General features: G+C 33.8%; 1 protein-coding gene across 2 annotated transcripts in view; it reads right to left on the bottom strand.

Moving 5' to 3' along the window:
- Positions 1-19,903, bottom strand: part of LOC119635627 — a 30,584-nt gene that overhangs the window by 3,258 nt on the left and 7,423 nt on the right. The window contains exons 2-4 of one of the 2 annotated variants that reach the window (XM_038030515.1): positions 5,706-5,874; positions 3,909-4,168; positions 2,770-3,030 (exon numbers count right to left, since the gene is read on the bottom strand). In XM_038030515.1, coding sequence (XP_037886443.1) covers positions 2,770-3,030; positions 3,909-4,168; positions 5,706-5,874 — 690 coding nt within the window. The remainder of the gene's footprint in view (positions 1-2,769; positions 3,031-3,908; positions 4,169-5,705; positions 5,875-19,903) is intronic. The other variant, XM_038030516.1, reaches the window with a different exon arrangement.

Here is a 19,903-nt window from a genome sequence, read left to right as displayed (position 1 = left end):
TTCTAGAAACACTTTTTAGCTAGTTGCTTTAACAGGGAAAAGCATTTGATCTCGAGATAAACTTGTATTTGCAAGCAGAAGTATTTTTTTTAAGTTATTATGGCATCATTTAAAATGCGTAAAGATTCCTTGATCGATTAAGAATAGGAAGTTGGGAAATGGGTGGAAGCCGTTTAGATGTGCAACGAAACAACCTCGGAAAAGCAATGATGTTTTTTTCATATTTTTATCTATGACTTTCGATAGCGTGAAGACTTTTCCGAAACATTGCTTCTCAGCTGTCCGCCAGGATCATCTTCATGTGCCTTCAGCATTGGCAATGAATTGGAATTACATTTTTTTCTCTGATTGGACAGAGACCATTTCGGGAGAGCATATGCTGATGGTTTTGGCGAACATTTTCACCAATATTTTAACGATTTCGAAAGCAAAAAAAAAGTCTGTGTTTTTGCGAGGTTGTCTTCAACGTGGGGGTGTTTGTGGATAGATCGTAACCTTTTTTTTATCTTGGGTTCTTTCTATCCTCACGTTTGCGACTAGAGCAACGACGCAAAGTTTGTGAACTAAAATGACCTAGAAATAGGTATATAAAAAATATCGGTGGTTTCAATGCCAAAAATAATTGAGTTTGTACGGTTCTATATGAATATGAATAAAAATTCCAATTAAAATTGAAAAAGTCTAGTTGTTTTTGTTTTAAGCTTGGCTTTGATGTGATTTATGTTATGAAACCCTTTAATTACATTTGGTGACTTGTACAATGGATTCAAAGGTTTTCGGATTTTTTTTTTATAGTTTTTTACAATTTTTTCTCCCCACATGAAAATTATTTTTAATTCTTAATTAACATTTATTTATATTACGCGAACAAAGAAAATAAAATTTCTTTTAAGGGACAGGATTGCTGCTAAACCATTTACAAATTCAAGGTATGAGGTGTGTATGTAAGAGCATCTTTTGCTCATAGGTATTAAAAACCGATAGTTCTTTCTACGCCGATGCTGATGCCTTTTCAAAGTTCGCAATTATTGAGGAAATCATTGAGAATGATTTTATTAATCTCTGCTTTGAAGCAAATGTGTGCAACTCTGGACTCTAGATTCTAATGAACTTTTTCAAAAGCTTTAAGAGAAATACGTGTCAAAAATTTCTTATGCGCTTAGTTTCGAAAAACCTTCGAAGATAAGTTTCTTAGCTTGCCTAAGCATTCTTATGCTAGGACCACAATCACACCTACAAAATTAAAGCAAAATAAGCCAAAAATTTTTTGTCGATAATTTGCATAGTGAATGTTTGTGTAAAATTTTTGGCACACATCCTCATTGTGGAGTCATTTTAAAGTTCAGTTGAAAAATATTCGTATTCCGTTCATTAAGATGGCTACACTTGAAAAACACATACGGTATATATGTGCATAATGTTATTTATTGAAAAGAAGATAAATGATTAGAATCTGGCCTAACTTAAGCAATACTGATCCTACCAAGCCATGCCTTATGTGAACCAGATGTGAAAAATTAAAGAGCAGAGTCAACTCATTGCGTTTTCGAAATGACCCAAAATACTGAAAAAATTCGTTACATTTTATAATATCACTTTGATCATGACGGGCGCTGCTTCGTAGACTTGTGAAAAGTTTTTTGGGGTTTATAGTGAAGACGCTGCATCAAAATCGTCAGTTGGTAAATGATTTGTTCGTTTCCGTTCTGAAAATTTCTCTTCGCCCTCTGATGGTCCCAATAGCTGATAAAGTGGATTAAAATTTTTCAAAAAGTTATGGAAGATATTACTTAGCTGCGAAACTGAACATTGCTCGAAAGGCAGTTTTGAGCGATTTGCACAGAAGTGGATGCACAAAAACTCCTAGAGTTACGTAATCATAGGAATTAAAAAATAAAATGCAATGAGCAGACTTTCCATGTACGACACGAGGGAACTGGCACAAATGATGGGAAACCTTGGATCGACTCCAAGTAAGTTGCTGCTCTGTGTTTGCTAGGATTGGAAGGTAGTTGTGCTTCGCCAACCGCTCCAACCTTGCAAACCGATTTATTCCACCCTCTACTCTTGGTTTTTTCTTTTCTTTTTTTTTTATATAACAGGGGATCTTCATCGTGTGTTAGGATTAGGATTAGAATTAGGTTATACTTCAAACTCCTTTTTGTAACACTAGGATAAGGTTTTACTTCAAACTACTTTCTTCACTTAAATATATCATTTATTTATTAGTTAAAATTTTTGCAAACTAATGTATGTATGTAAACCAAGAAAATTAAATTAAGCGTTAAATTGCAATAATAAATAAACAAGCGGCGAATCGGATTTATTTGTTTGGCATCCTTACAAGTAAGCAAAAAAATTGGATAAATAACATAAATCAAATTTGGCAGTGATATTAAGCAAGATTTAATCGGATATCTCAAATTTGAAATATGCTTTAGACGTTCGTTCTTTGGTGGGATTAAATTATTAGCAATAAATTAATACAATTATAATTGCAAACGGAAGCTGGGGGTAATGTAAGTCAAAGCAATGAAAGCCAATTATTTTTGATTAAAATATTAACTCAATGTAAATTAATAAATAAAACGACGGAATTTTAGGCTTTTTGCAAATAAACTGCGATGTTGTGAATACAAGTTCCAAGGTGATACGCTACCTTATTCGCAAGCATAAAGAATTTCCTAAAAAAAAAAAAAAAAAAAAAAAAAAAAAAACATTCAAAAAGCCTTGAGGACTTGCTTATGTTTTTAAAATTTTCCAGTCTACCTGTTGTTGCTGTGCATGCACAGCCAAGGGCCATGTGTTCTGTGTTGCTTCTACTGTTCTATACACGCTTTTTGAGCGTATTGTTTTGCCGGTTTTGACACCGTTTTGATAAGCTCTTCGCCGTTGTTCGTTGCGTTTAGGATGACGTTGCCTATAACGATATTTATTACGTTGTTTTGTTACGTAACTCGAGTCATTGAAACTTTGTATTTGGGTCCTTTGCGTGTCACCGATCGGGACGTTTCTGCTGATTGTCGGCCGCTGTAAAGCAACAGAAGCATTTTGCTTGTCATCAATACGTTGAGACGGATTATTAATTGGTTTTATGAAAGTATGAGGTTTTTGACTCACATATGCGTCGTTGTTGAATTGTATGTTTTGAGTATCTTCTGTGCTAATGGCTGATGTTAATGGCGATGATGTTGTTATTGTTATTGTAGTCGCTTTTGCGGTCATGTCTATGGTTGCTAATGGTCGTTGTTCTTGTCCTTGTTCTTGTTGTTGTTGTTGTAGTTGCTCACGATAATCAATAAATATGTTTTGCGGCTTATTTAATATTAACGATGATAATGTATTAAGCGACGATGGTAATGATAATAGTTGTGGCATGTCAGGGCAATCACGATAATAATAATAAAAAAAATTAATGAAATTCATAAGTTTTCCTTAAAAATTTTTTCTCTCGCAAACAACGCAAAAACGGAAGTATTTCTTTATATATTTTTGATAACATAAAAGAAATTTGTTTCTTTTAATATCCTACACCACTTGTTGTACAAAAGTATATTATATTTAAGTGGAAGCATGTAACACCCGGAAGGACTTGAAGATAGATACGCTCTGTTCTTTATACCGATTTATTCAGAATCATTTTTTGCATTTATCTGAGCTTGCCTGGCTGTCTGTCCGCCCGTCCCGCAGTTTTAGAAATATTTTGATGAAACGAGATGCTTTGGCCGAAGGATCAAGGCTATTGAAAATGTTTGGGATCGGAAAACTTTCTCGACCACTTCCCACATAACGTTTTATTTTAAAAAGTCATTACATGAATAAGTGCAGGATGGTGTAGAATATTTAATGGCGGGTCGTGATTCACTTTACTTTTTTTTTACTTGTTTTGAGTTGATTGATTCATTTACCGTGAATTGCGTTTGATATTTTTTTGGTGGACGTATTCTTTGTATAGCGTTTGCATCATCGTTTGCCATTGCAGGCGGTTGCTGCACATTTTGTGGATTGCCATTAAACGAAACACTGCGGCTACTTCCTGCTACTAGACCATTGGCATGCGCTTCCGAACCGCCAAAGCCACCCATTGATGTATCGCCAGCTAATACCGTGCTGGCACCAACATCAGGTGATGATTGCGCGCCAGCATACAAAAGACCACTAGCACGTCCTGAAATGTATTAAAAAAAAAAAGGTATTTTATAAAAACTCTTTATTCTCATCCGATGATTAATGAGATTTATTATCAAAAAAAAAAAAAAAAAAAAAAAAAAAAAAAATGAATAATGAGACAAACACAAGAAAAAAAACCAAAATTTTTTCCATTAATTACATCAACTAGAATGAACGTATAAAACTTCTTCACGTTCAGATTTTCTCCTTTTTTTTTAAACAAAAATAATGAAATTCTCTAAATGTTTAACGTGACGTCAATAAGTTCGTAGGATGATATATAGAAGTTTTAGATAGTGTCACAATTTTATGACATTCCAACGATTGCTTTATAAGGTGCAGTCGCTTTAGTGACGCTGGGAATTAATCGTGCATCTGTTAGTTAACCAGTTCTCGAAAGATATACCTTGAGAACCTTTTTCGTGAGATTTGCGTATGGCTGTCATCATTCGAAATTTATTTCAAAAAAATAATGGAAAAATAAGGGGACCATTTGACGTTTGCTTTTTTACAATAATACAATCAATAACAAAATCATACAAGAGTAAATATTGTTATTATTATTATTATTATTAATTTAGGCTGAAAAGTAAATTCTAAGATTAAAGTCTTCAAGCACTAGCTATCTAAGCCTATCGGCGTTATTGAGAAATTTCAAAAATTCATTATTTCGTTTATAAGGTTAGATTTCTTTTCCTCATTATATTTTCCAAGACAAGCCACAACAATTAGGTAAATTGTATTAAAACTTTTAAAATTTTTGCAATTTCCGGGAAAACAGTTCAGAGAGCAATAAACTACACGTATTCCACGTTTGAAACATGGTTCAGAACAAATACAATCGTCTAGGGTAACTGCACTCGTACGTTGTCGCCACGCGAATATAAAAAATTTTGGAAAGCCTTATATGTCCGAAAATATAATTTCTATTTTGACATCTCTTGGCCGAGAATATAGTATGCAGGTCTATTTTGACTTAACGAACTACCTCTGTAATTTCCTTAGGTGGCCTCAAATAGGCAACAGTCGTGTTGGTAGCAAGACGTGCCATATATGTCCGGAAATTTCCTTTTTGACATCTCTTGTCCGAGAATATAGTATGCAGGTCTATTTTGACTTAACGAACTACCTCTGTAATTTCCTTAGGTGACCTCCCATAAGCAACAGTCACGTTGGTGACAAGACGTGCTAATTGTTAATTCTTTTTTACAGCTGTAAATATTCTCCTGATTTCAATTTATTATTTTATAAAGGAAGCTTGTTGGGACCTTAACTTTTCTCTAATGTAAGATTTTTTTCGATCGGTTTCTTTGGTCATGTCTAGAATTAGAATTGTTTTGAACTATTTGTCAGCGAGAGTAAAAACCTAAAAAAATACTCGATATTACTTATGAAATGCAAGCCACAATTGCGGACGAAGGTTTCGAATTTTTCGTTTTTCAATTAATTGTATAGAGAACTTTAGTTGGGTCCCTTTAAATAAGGTCTCAATAAATGAATGGATCTTTTCTATTTTAGAATATTTTATTTCCCACCATTTACGTTGCCTCCAAGTCCCGCAGCAGCATTTTGGCCCCACGGTGTACCGGCAGAAGCGTGTAAGCCACCTAATAGACCATTTTGATTCTGACCGCCGCCCAAACCAGCTTGAGCATGGTAGCCCAAAAAGTTTACGCCGACTTGGCCATCTTTGAAAGTAAGAAACTAAAAAGAGAAAAGAAAAATGGAATTCGTGTTCAGTTTTGTTATTTACATTGTGCTTTATTGTGCACTATAAAATTATTTTCAGATATTTGACATTTTAAATAGGGTAGCGGGCCACAAGGGCGATCGAAATTTCTGATTGCCATTCCTCAATTTTCTGTTATAACTCATGCAGCGTCCATGATCTAATGCGAATATACGAGAACCGTTCAATCCACCGAAGGATTGGATACATTTTTATAACGTAATACCGCGAGGTATATAATTGACTTTTGAATCGACTAAAGAAAAAGTTGTAACCGATTTCTAGTTTCTATCATTAGTCGCTAATTTTATAAAAGTTGAAACAGTTACTCAAGCGCATTATCGGAAAAACATTTTTTGTACCGCAAAAACAAGCGCAGCTGAAACACTAGTAACGTTTATGATGTAAAAATTGAGCCAATATAGAAGCAAAACATTTGGGATATTCGACATACACAAATGCACAAACGATATAAGGCGCGTGAAACCAATCGCATAAATAAAAACCGCCCAAAGATCTATGGGATAATCACGTCTGAACAATTTAGCTTTTGCTCTTGTCAAAAATTGTTGAATATAAAGCCGAAAACTAGCTTTCAGTTACATGATGACTACCCGCCAGGTATAACTGTAACGAAATGTTTTACACCGTTTTATCACTTAGCTGAAGCTTAGCCTTCGCGATTGTTTTCAGCCGTTTAGTAAAAAGCACCTGGAAAGACAAGCGATACCTAAATTTTTCATACCACTTTAGTTAATTTCTCTGGAAATATTAACATGGCTAGGAAAACATATTCCAAGGGTGTTAGAACTTTTTGAAGATTGAATATTCCTAATACAAGGAGCGTATAAATCATTACATCTGACGTTTTTTATAGAGTTAATGTTAGGTAGTATTACGCTGTGCATATTAAAAGCTTGTTTCTTGTATTACGAATTGCTTTAGTTAACGCTCTGTGTATAGCGACAGCTTCGGCAGAAAATTTGCGGAAACGGTTACGCTATCTGGATAGCATTATTCGAGCAATGGTAGAAATTATTTGCGCGGAAATTGAATTAAAATTTTTTAGCTAAAAGACAACATGCTTCCAATAGACAGTTTAAGACTTACGTTCATAAAAAATAGCATCAAAGAGGGCAAAGTGTTTGTAATAACTTGAAAAAGATTAATAGAAATGAAAAAAGGACTTTCATATAATTTGAAAGCGTTTAAGAGTCTCACTATCGCTTTCGCTGCCATCAATCATTTTCTATAAATTAAGCAGTGAAACGAGAAGAAATTTGTCAATGAAATGAGGAACATAAGCCTTTTATAAAATTCTCTTAGACGTTTATTATGAATGCATCACATTAGGAAATGTAATTTTCTTTCATTCAATTTATTTTCTCGTTTGTCGTGCTTACAGCGAAATAATTATTTCTTTTTCATTTGAAAAGGCATTTTCATTTAAAACAACATCTAATTTGTTATAGTTTGAATGTAGTCGAATAAGAGAACTGGCCTCACGATTGTTGCACTTACACAAGTGGCAAAAGGAATGGTTAAGTCGAGCGGGAGAGGAACTACCGAACTACATGACCTAATAAGACCTCTCTTTAAAAGGCTATTAGTTTACGCATTTGATGACTTGATTAGCTCAGGCCGGAACACATTTAGAATTACCTCTGCTGGATTTCAGTCAGTGGTGGGATTAAAGAATTAATCTTAGAAGGGTTCTAGACACACGTGTAATATTTTAGTTTATTGCAGTTTTTTCATTTTTAATTTAATTCGCATTTGCCTTGAACACATATTAAGCCATGAGTACCAAGGATGTATAGTAGCAGAAGCTGACTGAAGCCACATTCAAAGAGTCTGTTAAGTCGTCGACTATTTCGCTAAACGTTTGCAAGGGTAAATCAAGCGGGAGAGACCCGCTTGTCACAATTTTGATCTGTTTGTTAATCAATTCAATCTGCTCCGACTACTCCTGTGATATAAATACTGGCCCGTTGAAGAAAAAAGTTGGCGACTCCTGGATTTAAGTATGATGTCTGCGTCTCTTTTTTTATTTTATTACAACCCTGTATCGCTCGCTATACAAGAGTATATTCAGTATGTGCTGATATATTCAACCCAGAAGGACTTGGGATAGGCCTACATAAGTTTGTCTGTGCGTCTATCCGCCTGTGTATGTTCCATTCCTGTTTTCAATCTGCAGGTTACAATGTTTAAGAAATTTTGATGAAATTATGGTCCAAAGACGAATGCTCGATCGCTCTTTCGATCACTTTCCATATGACGCGCTGTTTTAAAAAGTCATTATATGAATAATAGCATTAAGCGAAGTGTTGTAAAGTTCGCCGCGGTCCACCTTGGTGTTCTTTCATTTTTTGGACTCGAATTAAGTTTTAAACCTTATTTTCGTTTAACGTTGACTTAAATACCGCAGATAATAACAAAATAGACTTCAAATGTAATAATTGTCCAGAAAATAAACAAAACACAAAAACTTAACTCCTCTAATAAGTTTTTTCATTAAAAAATTTCAGTGTTAAAATTTTCTTCAACAAAATTAGAAGGATGGCACAAACAAATAAAACGCAAAGCAAACATTAGTTAGAAACACTTTAACCGCATTTTTTTGTAAACTGTAATAGCCCAGCACACATTTATGCTTTAACTAGCACACATAAAGCGCTTTCTCAACACATTTTCAGAAAAATGTGTTATAGGCAAACTTTTATAGAAGAAGAAGATTTATTTGCAGAAAAGCAGTCGATAGTTAAGCCTAAGTTTACATAGTTTGCTTATAATGCAATAAGATGACAAGATTTATATGCAGCTGTTGTCACGCATAGCTACATTCCAGGAAATACTTTTTAGGATAAAACAAATTGTAGGCTTTCGTAAAAAAAGGAGAATTTGTACCAATTTTTGAAGGATTTAGTCAATGCGTCCTGAATATGTACTGTCCAATTTTATTTAACCGACTCGATAAAATTTGTTACCCGCCTTTTGTATATCGTTCATCTTGTCTTAGAAGCGAAGAGCTTCCACTAATTTTTATATCCTGCTTGTGGTACGGGATATATTAAGTCTGTACGGATGTATGTAAAACTCAGAAAAGGGCTTAAGATAAACCAATCTTTTATTACACCGATCTAAGTCCGACCGTCTGATGTCTGTTCATGTAAAGTCGATTCGAAATTTTTGACATATTTTGATGAAATTTGGTAAACCGACATGCTTTAACTCAAAGATGAACGCTATTGAAAATGTTTCGGATCGACCTATTTTTTTGAGCACTTGAATTGCAGTATTCAAAACTTTTCGAGGAAATCCGCTGAGTAATAATACTTTGATATTCTAAATTGGTATCAAAAATATCGCTCGGCTTAGGCCATTTCTTGAACCATTCCTACGAAAAATGAATCTTTATATGGTAAGAATGGAGAATTGTCAATTGGTGAAAATTAGTTCGTGATAGTGAATTGACAAAGAGATCAACTTTACCAAATTTGGACCACGTAGGTGTTCTTTTAAAATATCACCGTATATATTCTTAGAACATGTAACCCGTTATATACCAAAACGTCTAATTGTTAATGTCTTATGATGAAAACTTGTTCGTGATAGTAATTTCGCATAAAAATTAGGTAGGCAAATTCTGAACCATATGGACCTATTGCTTGGACCCCGCTGCATATAAGATTTTTCATCACTAGTAACTGCTTCAGAAAAAAGTTCTATTTTTAAGATATAATTTTAATAGTGTATGATGTCAATTAGTTCATCGCAACGATTGAGCAAAAAAATTTGGATTACGTAGGCATGTTCATTAGATCCCAATATATCTAGGGTTTATCACAAAAAGCGAGCCATTATAAGGAGAGAAAGTCTAATTTGTAGTTTTTTATGATGGAAATTGTAATTGCGTAGGCAATTGGTTAACCTTAAGCAAGCGTCCTCAAAATATTTGTCGTCTGACCCTTATCGACGATATTTGCGAATTAACCTTCATTATCCGTCCACAATCCGTTATTGTTATCATGGTATGCTTTCTCAAAATAATACTGCCATCTGGATTCGTAACCAGATGTGTATTACAGATGATAAACTGAAAGCTGTTTGTTTGCGGGGTTCATCTTTTGTCACTATAAAGTTGTGAGAAAATTCTCACAATATCTTGCTTATTGGTCAAGTGCGGCGTGAACAAATGCTTTTTAATAGTATTAAACCACTATGTATAGTGTTGCTGTGGCAAACAGGAAGGCTGGCAATCAAATATAAAATTAGCTAACAATTTTCAAGTGTTTTTGTTTTCATTGCTTCCACTTTTCGTCTTCTTCTCTGCCATTTTGCGTTTTATTCCTTTTATGTTTTCCTCGCTAATGTAGTGAGGTCAACACTTATTTAAAAAAAAAAAAATACAATTTTTACTAAAGAAGATTAATGATTGTTTTATTTACTTAGTATGAAAAGTTGCAGATTACATAAATAAATAAAAAAATAAATTACTTTTAATAACGTCTCTATATATGATGAGTGAATTTGTGATGTTACGGTTTCACGGGTAACGAAACATTTTTTTATCAATATCAGAATGAATAACAAAGGCCAAGGGTAGCTTAATGGCAAATTCGGAAAACTGCCTCTACATCAGAAGGCATGCAAGGGCATGCTGAGTTCTTATTGAAGCAGTTTTTGTTTGTTTATCAAAGTAACATCACAAAATAGGCACAAAGCCAGAATGACTTCAGATACCTTTTATTAAACCGATCGATTCAAATATACGCTTGTCTGTCTGTCCGTTCCTATATCGTTTTTTTTGTGTTCTATCCACAAGCCGCAATTCTTGGGATATTTAATGAAATTGGATACATTGGTCGAAGGACGAACGCTACTGAAGGTGGTCCTGATCCGATCTCTTTTTCGACCACTTCTCATAAACCAACTTATCTTTAACAGTGCTTTTTTAGGTAAGTGTATTAAGCGAAGTGGCGCAGAGCATGTGATTGTGGGCCGTGGCGCAACTACTTCGAACGTAGACAAAATTCGCTTAATTTTCGTATACACTTTCTCCGGTTTTTTTTTTTTATGGCTATGTGACTAAAGCATTATATGTTTACTCAAGTCACGAAACTACGAAAAAAATCCTTTTATCTGTGGCTTTTAATATGAAAACGAATTGAATTTTATAAAGTTTAAAAGCTTTCATATACTTCTCGCTCTTTGTTCTTTTTTATTGGGATAAAAATTAAATTTATTTTCTGGTTTCGCGCCATACCATAAACGTGCAACAAAACGTGAAAAACTCTATACAAAGGTATCTGTCGAAGCATCCAGCAATGATGGTAACATCAAGATAATTATCATTATCATTCAGACCGCAAATGAATAAAAGCAAAGGTTTTGGTAGGAAATCGGCTGCCCTTCAGATGTTATGTCAATAATAAAAAAAAAATTGAACGTTTCGTACGGCTCTCAACATCTTTGCGCTTAACAGTGCGATATATAGATGGACATATCGTAAATATAGGGGGCAATAAGAGAAGCTTTATTACGTTTCTAAATATGTCTCCCATCTCAACCATTTTTTTTTTTTGGCTGACTTGAAGTCATAAGCCTAAAACTAGGACAACATGTCCTTTCGACCGATAGTCCATTTATGCGTTGTTTTTCCTCTGCATTTGGTCTATTCACCAAATTTGTGTAGATTTTATTCAACATACAGAGAGATTTTTTTTCTTTTGCTTTACAATCTCGCCATAATCAAGAAGATATGTACTATACTAATGTAATAAGTCTAACGGAAAATTCTCTCCGCTTTTAGAATAAAATAAAAAATCCTAATTTCCGACTATTGTTCGAAATGATTTGTTGAGCTGATTCAAGCCTTGGCCCAGTGGCTTATCAGAAAGTTCGAAATCACTTATATGAAATATTTCGAACTATGTTCTGGTTGATCTATTAGAAATTGTGTCTTCACTTCTCCTCACGCTAGCGTTTCTTTCTTGCGGAAATTCGTACAAAATACATTCGCATACAATTCGTATACAAATAAACTTTATCAGTAGCCATGGGTACACGATCGTGGCTCACTTAATGTTAACATGAATCATCTTCATGTTAATTCATTTGCTCAGTCAATATATATGTCGTCAGTGACAAAAAGAGAGAGACCGATATGTGTCCACTGAATATCCGCATATTTGTTGAAATTTGCCGGAACCGGAACGGACAAAATTTTCCGGTAGACCTTATATATATCTGTATACATATGTATATACTTTATATATATATATATATATATGTATATGTATATAGTGTAGTTTTGAAACTATTAAATATTGTGAAGAGTACATATATACGCATTCATTCATGAGTAAAAAATGCTGTATAACATTCAAAGGAAAATTTGATAGAATGAAAAACATTCAACGCTAATGTCCTCTAAAAGGTAAAGAGATAAAAATCTAATTTATTTTATCGTTGTGGTGGAATAATTTTTTTCCCTTTTTCTTTCAACTTACTTTTTTCATTTTCATGCGACTAACTGCGTCAATGTATTTAACTTTACATATTTTCACTCAGCAGGAAATTTAAGTTCCTGCTGGCCATAGTTGTCCGTCCGTAAGGGTGTTGCTGGTTCTTTAAGGATTACAAAAATGAGTCTATGTTTAATTTATATCAGAACCCTTCGCTCGTAAAGATAGAATTTAATAGTGAGATTCTCTAAAAAAAAAGGTATTCTCCAGCTAATGATTTCCATGCTAATGGCAGGACCCTATAATTCGACTTAAAGCTTACGTAGGATAGTTTTTCATTTTCATTTTCATTTTGGTTTTTTTTTTTTTTTTCGTAAAACCAATGGATACCCGAATTTGAGAACAAATATTTGATTCTTTGTTTTTGTCATCAATTGTCAGAAGCTATTATTTTCGTTTAGGTTAATTGCAGACATAAAAAAAAAAAAAGATTTCATTTACAAGCCCTATCAGAATACTTTTACATTTTGTTAAATAATTTTGCGTTTGGCTTTTTTTTTGTTTGTTTTTTTTTTTTTTTTTGTTGATACATATTTATATTCAATCAATTTTTCAGGTGCGTTTTTCTCTATGAGGTTTTGATTTTATCGCCCTTTGAATGTTCATTGTCACTAAATATTTATTTAAAATAATTTAATATAAAAACAAGTAAAAAGACTATAGTGGACCTCTACTCGCCATTAAATGCCATGCAACATCATTCACTTAACGACTTTTGTAAATAGGACGTTTTGTGGAAAATGGTTGAAAAAGTGATCCGATACGAAGCATTTTTAATAGCGTTTGTCTTTGGACCAAAAGAAACACAAGTGTTACCAAATTTCACACAAGCAAACAGACGGACGGACATACAGAAAAGAAAGTGATTCTGGATTGATTTACAAAGTGATTGTTTTCAAAATAAAGCTTTATATGGGGAGTGGTCGGAAAACCATTTTTAATACCATTTGTCCTTAGGCCAAATATCATCAAAGGATCTGAAAGTTGAACACAAGTATACATGAACAGACGGGCAGACGGACGTAAAATATATATAATAAAAGTTGGGTCCATTTCAACTCTTTCTGGGTGTTATATATATTCGCACAAGTTCAATAATCACTTGCACCATAGACGGTATATGATGTAAAAATGGTCATAAAGTATTTAAGGATCAAAAATGTTGTGGTGATTGTTATTTGCACGAAAAGACTGTTCAAGGTTTATGTTCAATTTTCTTTTATTTGGTTTAATTTTTGAAATGTCCATGACGCAATGCCTACTTCCATCGAATGGATCATTTTGATTGTCGTTTTTTGGAACTGCGATAGTCCGGAAAATAAAGATACCAAACTGACATTGTTGGTATCAGTGTTGAAAACTGGATGTGATGCATCCGCAGGCACTTCCACGGTAGATGAAAAGACAAAACAACTTAAAAAAATAATCCGGCATTTTCTATATTTTCGTTTATACCCTTGAACGTTGTGAAGATATCACCCAGTTGTTCTTTAGAACTTCTTCTCTTATGTCTTCGGTCCATGAATGGTTCCGATCGGCTTTTAAAAACTAAAAATCGAAATGAATTTCTGTTCTGTGTAGAATACGTTTTCGCAAGAATTAATTTCTTTGATAAATTTCTTGCATCAGGTTTGTTTACTAAATCACACACACACACATCCTGTCTCTTGCTCATATATTGTGAGTGAAAAACATTTTAAAATTATAAAGAAAAGCCCTTACATTATTGTAAACATTATAGTGTTTTATGAAATTTCAATACTTTTTACAAAAAAGGAGAAAGATTTCATGCTTGACCGGCTTTTTCTGTTCGCATGGTATACTTAAATAAATAAAATTTTTCTGTCACTGCTGAAATTCTGCTTTAATAACCTTGAAAAGTATATCAGTATAAATTTACCCTAACACTGACCTTTTAAGAAAACCTTTTTCCACCCACCAACGAATATTTTGTGGTATTTTAATTGTATCAAAACGTTTGTAACATCCAGAGGGAAATTTGGAAAACTTTATAAAGTAGGTTTATTCTTGCTCAGTATCGTATCTTGGATGGACTTGAGCATATTCGTCTGTCCAGCTGTCTAAGTGTCCGTCGATCCGCCTGTGGTAAAAATTCTCCTGACCGCAGAAAGGAAGCTCTTGTCTTCAAATTACGCCAAAAACGTTACAAATTTTTCGATGCAAGTTGGTGCTGAAAATCGGCTAAATCAGTAAACGGCACGCCTCTCATGCAACGTAAACCGAGAACACCTTTACTTTCTGGTTTTTTTTTTACTTACTATCCGTCAACTACAATAGATAAAAATGTCTTCCCTTATCTAACAAAATAGGAAAAATTTAGCCACGCCCTATCAATATTGTAGAGCATTGAAATTGTTTTTCTATTTTCTATCTTCTTTTAAAAGAAGAGAGATGGGCGTATGTATACGTCATTCGGTCATAGCTAAATACAATTTCCTTTCTTGGTTTTCCTTAATAGCGTACAGACATGAAAAATATGTCCAGTAAAGCTTTCATTTTCCTTGTTGACTTGTCACATTTATCTTTTTAGTATCTCTTTTTTTTTTCACAAGAGCCGAGCCTTGCACGTCTTCTTTCCTGAAGATATTAACAAAATGAAATGTATTTTATCAAGTTGCTGATAAAAAAGGATTTATTTAAAATCATAAAAATTTATAAATTGAAGGAGAGAAATTAGTTACTTGAAATTGAAAATTGACTCAACGGCCTTTAATTTATTGCTTACATTGGGTAGTGTGGCCTACAATACATATAAATAAAAATTGATGGTAACATCACAATTGATTCTTCAGAAACGTACTTCTCTAAATTTCAACATATGAGACCAAATTTCAAGTCATGCTAAAGCCTTAAGATATCCTGGCTTTTGGTATATTGTCCTTCCCTTTTGATATCAGTTTAATCAGTTGTTACTGATAGTCTTTCGTAGTAAACGTTTCATATGGTGGGAGCCAACCCAAGTAATCCCACCAAAATGGGACGCGTATGGATATTCAGCTTTTTCAGCGATGCTAATGCTTCGTTTAGTCAGTTTCACACTTATTTTGGCTCACGGTATTGTAACGCAAGCATTATTTATCAACCGTACTGGTGCAGTAGCAGCCTCGTTAAGTAAGGAAAGAAAGATTTTCCACAATCGCTCTATCCATTCAAAGTCCCTAAAAACTATGTTCTGCACACCTTCGACCATAACTTACGTTGACGCGTAACGCTTAAGGATAATACGTTCAGATAGCAAAGTCACAAGTTTTTCTGCTGCCTGGCGGCACTAATTGGCCGCCCTTGGAATTTATTTTATATATGCGCCTAAAGTTACGATCTGTAGTTGATTAGGTAAGAGTCGGAACTACCAAGTTAGTGTTCGTGGGTTCAAATCTCAAGTACGATAGAACTTAATTTGATCGTAGCTGTAGTGAGTGCCCAGTCGGTAAAGATATACTGCTAAACAGATCGGGCTTGCACTACTTCGCCATCACTTTCTCCTTCCTCACTTCGTTCTGATGGTGCTGCACAAATAGAGGATAAACGGATGTCTATTAAAAAAAAAAACAAAAGCCGAGTTTGTCTTCTGTAGAACTGATAGATTTACTTACTAATTAATTTAGTTCAAGAATTTTTTTTTTTTTTTTGGTATAATTAATTTATAATAATATTACAATAATCAGAGAGAGATGAAATAATAATAATATGTGAGAAAATTATATTCGGTTGTGGTCGAATCTTCCGTAGCCATCACCGTTGTCCTAAAAAAGACAAAACACTAAATTTTCCCGCTCCTTAATAGGGAATGGGAACGGCTGGCTTTCTTTTTAACATTACAAAAAGTATTCGTGTCGCATAAGTTTGTGGGCGTTGCACGCGTGTTCTTTGAAAAGTTTGCGTCACTTCCAAATTCTTCGGCAAATTTCATTGTTCCTAACGGGAGAATTTTTACCATTATATACATGTTATCTATCTATCCGTCTGTCCGTCCGTCCAACTGTGGTGGATATAGAAGGTGTGGTCACGACATATTATATTTTCTTACTTAATTTTTTTTTTTTTAACGATCACATTTGCTTTTAATGAATCAGATTTAAGTCGTCAATTCTACGCAAACTTTTAATTAATTAAATTGAAATCTTTCCTTAAATACCTAACGCAAGTTAGTGAATTATATCTATAATCATTTGAAGCATTGACATCACCATGCATTAATTACTGAGAGCGAATAAAACAATAACAAAACGTATAGTGTGCAAGCTATTATGTTAAATACTGCGTTGTTTTTTTAATTTGCAATGAATAAGTTTTTATTTAAATGCTATGTTTATGATTCGAACGTTTGTTGTTATTAATTAATGAAAAATGAATCAACGATTATAGATCAAATGTAATTTCACGTTGAGTTTTAATTATACATTAAATAATTGTTTTCATTCGTTTTATTTTTTTTTTTTTTTTAGTATTTTTCCTTTAATAAAACAAATTAATAACTTTTTTACAGTATGTTTTAAAGGATGTGAAGATTAATTTGAATTTAACTAGTAATTATATTTCCCTTTCTAGCAGTGATATTTACACTAAGAGTTTAGCATAGGCGACGGGTGTTCTCAACTAGAATGGACTTTTAAAAAGAGTTAACCTATCTATCCATCTATCTAAGAGTTAACATATCTATTTCTCGTTTGTTGTTGTTGTATTTAGTCATTTAACGTCCATGCAATACCTGAAATCCAAACACAAAACCGAAAGGAATTAAAAAACATTACAACACACATTGGATTATCTCTCTACGCCTAGCAGTGGGGGCTTAGGATTATTAATTCAGCTCAATATTTTCGCCATAGTTACCCAAATAGTTTTTATTAGCCAAATCTCCTGATGTCACCAACTAAGTAAAAAACTTGGTTTTTTGTATCACTTATCGTACAACATAGGCTCCACGCATAGCATATGGCATATATGCTGCGATAGGCAAATAAATGAAAAGTAGATGACTTTCTTTATTCATAACATGTACTGTACATGCGGCGGGCTGCAACATGGTGGGCGTGTGCCCAATCGACAAGTATTAAGCCTTCAACGACTAAGAGTTGACTGTACTTACGACAAAAATTGATAAAACCGAACTGAGGCTTTAAACCGTCAACATCGACTTGGCCGTCGCGAGTCCTATCTATTCGGCTACGCGGCAGCCTGAAAACGAAAAAGAGAATTTCAGATATGACTCCATTCCGAGTTTGTGAAATCCTGAATTGCTTTCAGATTCTTATACTTTGCAAATGGTCGATGATAGACGCCTGTGTTTTGCTTTTGCAATTGTTTTGCCAAAAAAGTTCATTTCCGAAATTTTTTCTCTTATGCCTACCACGTCAAAAGTTCTACATTTATCCATGCAACGGCTTTCCAAAATAAAGCATTTTATGCTAAGTGGTCGAAAAAGTAGCTCGATATGGACCATTTTGAATAGTGGTGACGCGCATCTTGTGACAAAACACGTTAGTGTATCAAATTTCGTAAAAATATCTAATAAATTGTGACCTGTGGATTGAAAACAAGAAAGCAAGATGGACACACGGATAGACAAGCTTAAATCAATTCAGCAAGTAATTCTGCATCGATCGGTACGATAAAAGGTGGGAGGGCTTGTTTAAATTTATTTTGACGTCCACAAAGTAGTCGCCCCTTTTGAGATATTATTACGGTAGTGCTTAATCCACAAAAGACTACAAGTGCTTTAAAATTTTAACTGGAAAGCGAAATACCTTAAGTGAAATACTTCTTCACATTTCCTCTGAAAAGTATGTAAGTTTTTTTCATAAGAAAGCCAATAATGATTCGGCGTTTGGTAGCATCGTTTTACATGTTCCAGGACTCGCCAAATGATTATAAGGAATTTTAATATAATATTTCGTCCAATAAATAATGTAAGACCGCAAATTTTTCATTTATATATTGGTTTTTACCAAAAGTCAATTTTATCATTTAACCTTGCATGTTTAATTATTGCTTATCCAAGAAGATGTATAAAATCAATCATTCATAATGACCCTTACATACACAAGTCATAACTTGCACTTTATTTGATGAGCGGCAGACGTATGCAATACGCAGAATTGAGATAGAGGCACGTTGTGCTATAGCGATGGATTGAGAACCACTTTCGAAATCACTTTTTGAATCGATTTAAATTTGTATGTCTGTCCGTCTGTCTTGTATTCTTGTGTTCAACTTATTGGTCGCAAATTTTTGCACTGGCTTGTTTAAGCTAAAGAATGAACGCAGTTGAAAATGGTTCGGATGAGAGCTTCTTTTCGACCAGTTCCCATAAAATGCTCCACTTTGAAGAGTCATTACCTATATGACGTATATGTGCGTTATGATCCATTTATCCGTCCTTGTTGGATTTTTCGTTTCGTATGTGTTTTAGCAAATATACCGATCGGTTCAGATTGCGTGTCTGTCCGTCTAATCACGTGTTCGTGTGATTTCGTTTCACGTATTTTTGTGTTCAACCTGCAGATTGCAAACGTCTCGTATAACGTCTTCTTTTCAAAAGTCGATATATGAATAATTGTAGGGTGATGGCGCACCGTGCCACACTATAATGTTTTTACTTGTTCTATATTATAATGAATAAAAGGCGATTTCAATTCAGTGCTGTACGAATTAATCCTATTATACGAGGGAACGCGATAGTTAGCTGAGTTATATTTCTTTATTACGAGCGATTTTCAAAATCACTTCCGTGATTTGTGATAAGGGAATGGCTTTCACACTTCCGCGGAAAAAAAAAAATTATGATAATAACAACCGGAAGGAAAACTGCAAGGTATATATTAATTTTTGGCTTACGTCATGACAAGAGTATCTATGAGTAGCCGAGTAGTGTGTTAGTTATTCGAAAGGCAATGAAATTTAAACCAAAACGGATGCTTATGAAAAATTCAATGTGAAATTTCAAATATTCTCATATTCCCATTGCTCGTCACATTTTTGCTTGAACATAAATTATTATTTGATTATTATCAGGAAAATATATTTAGAACATAATTAAACAAAAAACAAAAAAAAGTAAATACTTCTAGTGTGATATTATGAATGGATATGGTTTCGTTATAAATTATGTAAAACCAAAAATCATGTTTCATTAGCTTCATCAATTTCAATCAAAATTGTCACAGTTGCATGACTGCAGCGTTATGTATGTGCTTTTGTGATTCGTGCAAAATCTGTTCAAAAATTATATACAATCATGACGAGTGCAAGCGAACGGAAAATGAAATCAAACACAGGACAAAAAATTATACATCGCCTTGTGGCGAATCTATGATACCCACCAGCTCATTGGAAACAAAGATGCTTTCTTTATAAGGGGCTAATATTTTCTTAATGGATTCTGAAGGATATATTAACAATTGTTAGATCGATGCAAGGTTATGGGAGGTCGTTTTGATTACAAGAATAGACG

The sequence above is a fragment of the Glossina fuscipes genome, unplaced genomic scaffold (assembly GCF_014805625.2).
Source record: "Glossina fuscipes isolate IAEA_lab_2018 unplaced genomic scaffold, Yale_Gfus_2 27, whole genome shotgun sequence".
NCBI classification, from domain to species: domain Eukaryota; kingdom Metazoa; phylum Arthropoda; class Insecta; order Diptera; family Glossinidae; genus Glossina; species Glossina fuscipes.
Note: the sequence above shows the minus strand (reverse complement) of the source record. Positions and strands in the feature narration are given on the sequence as shown.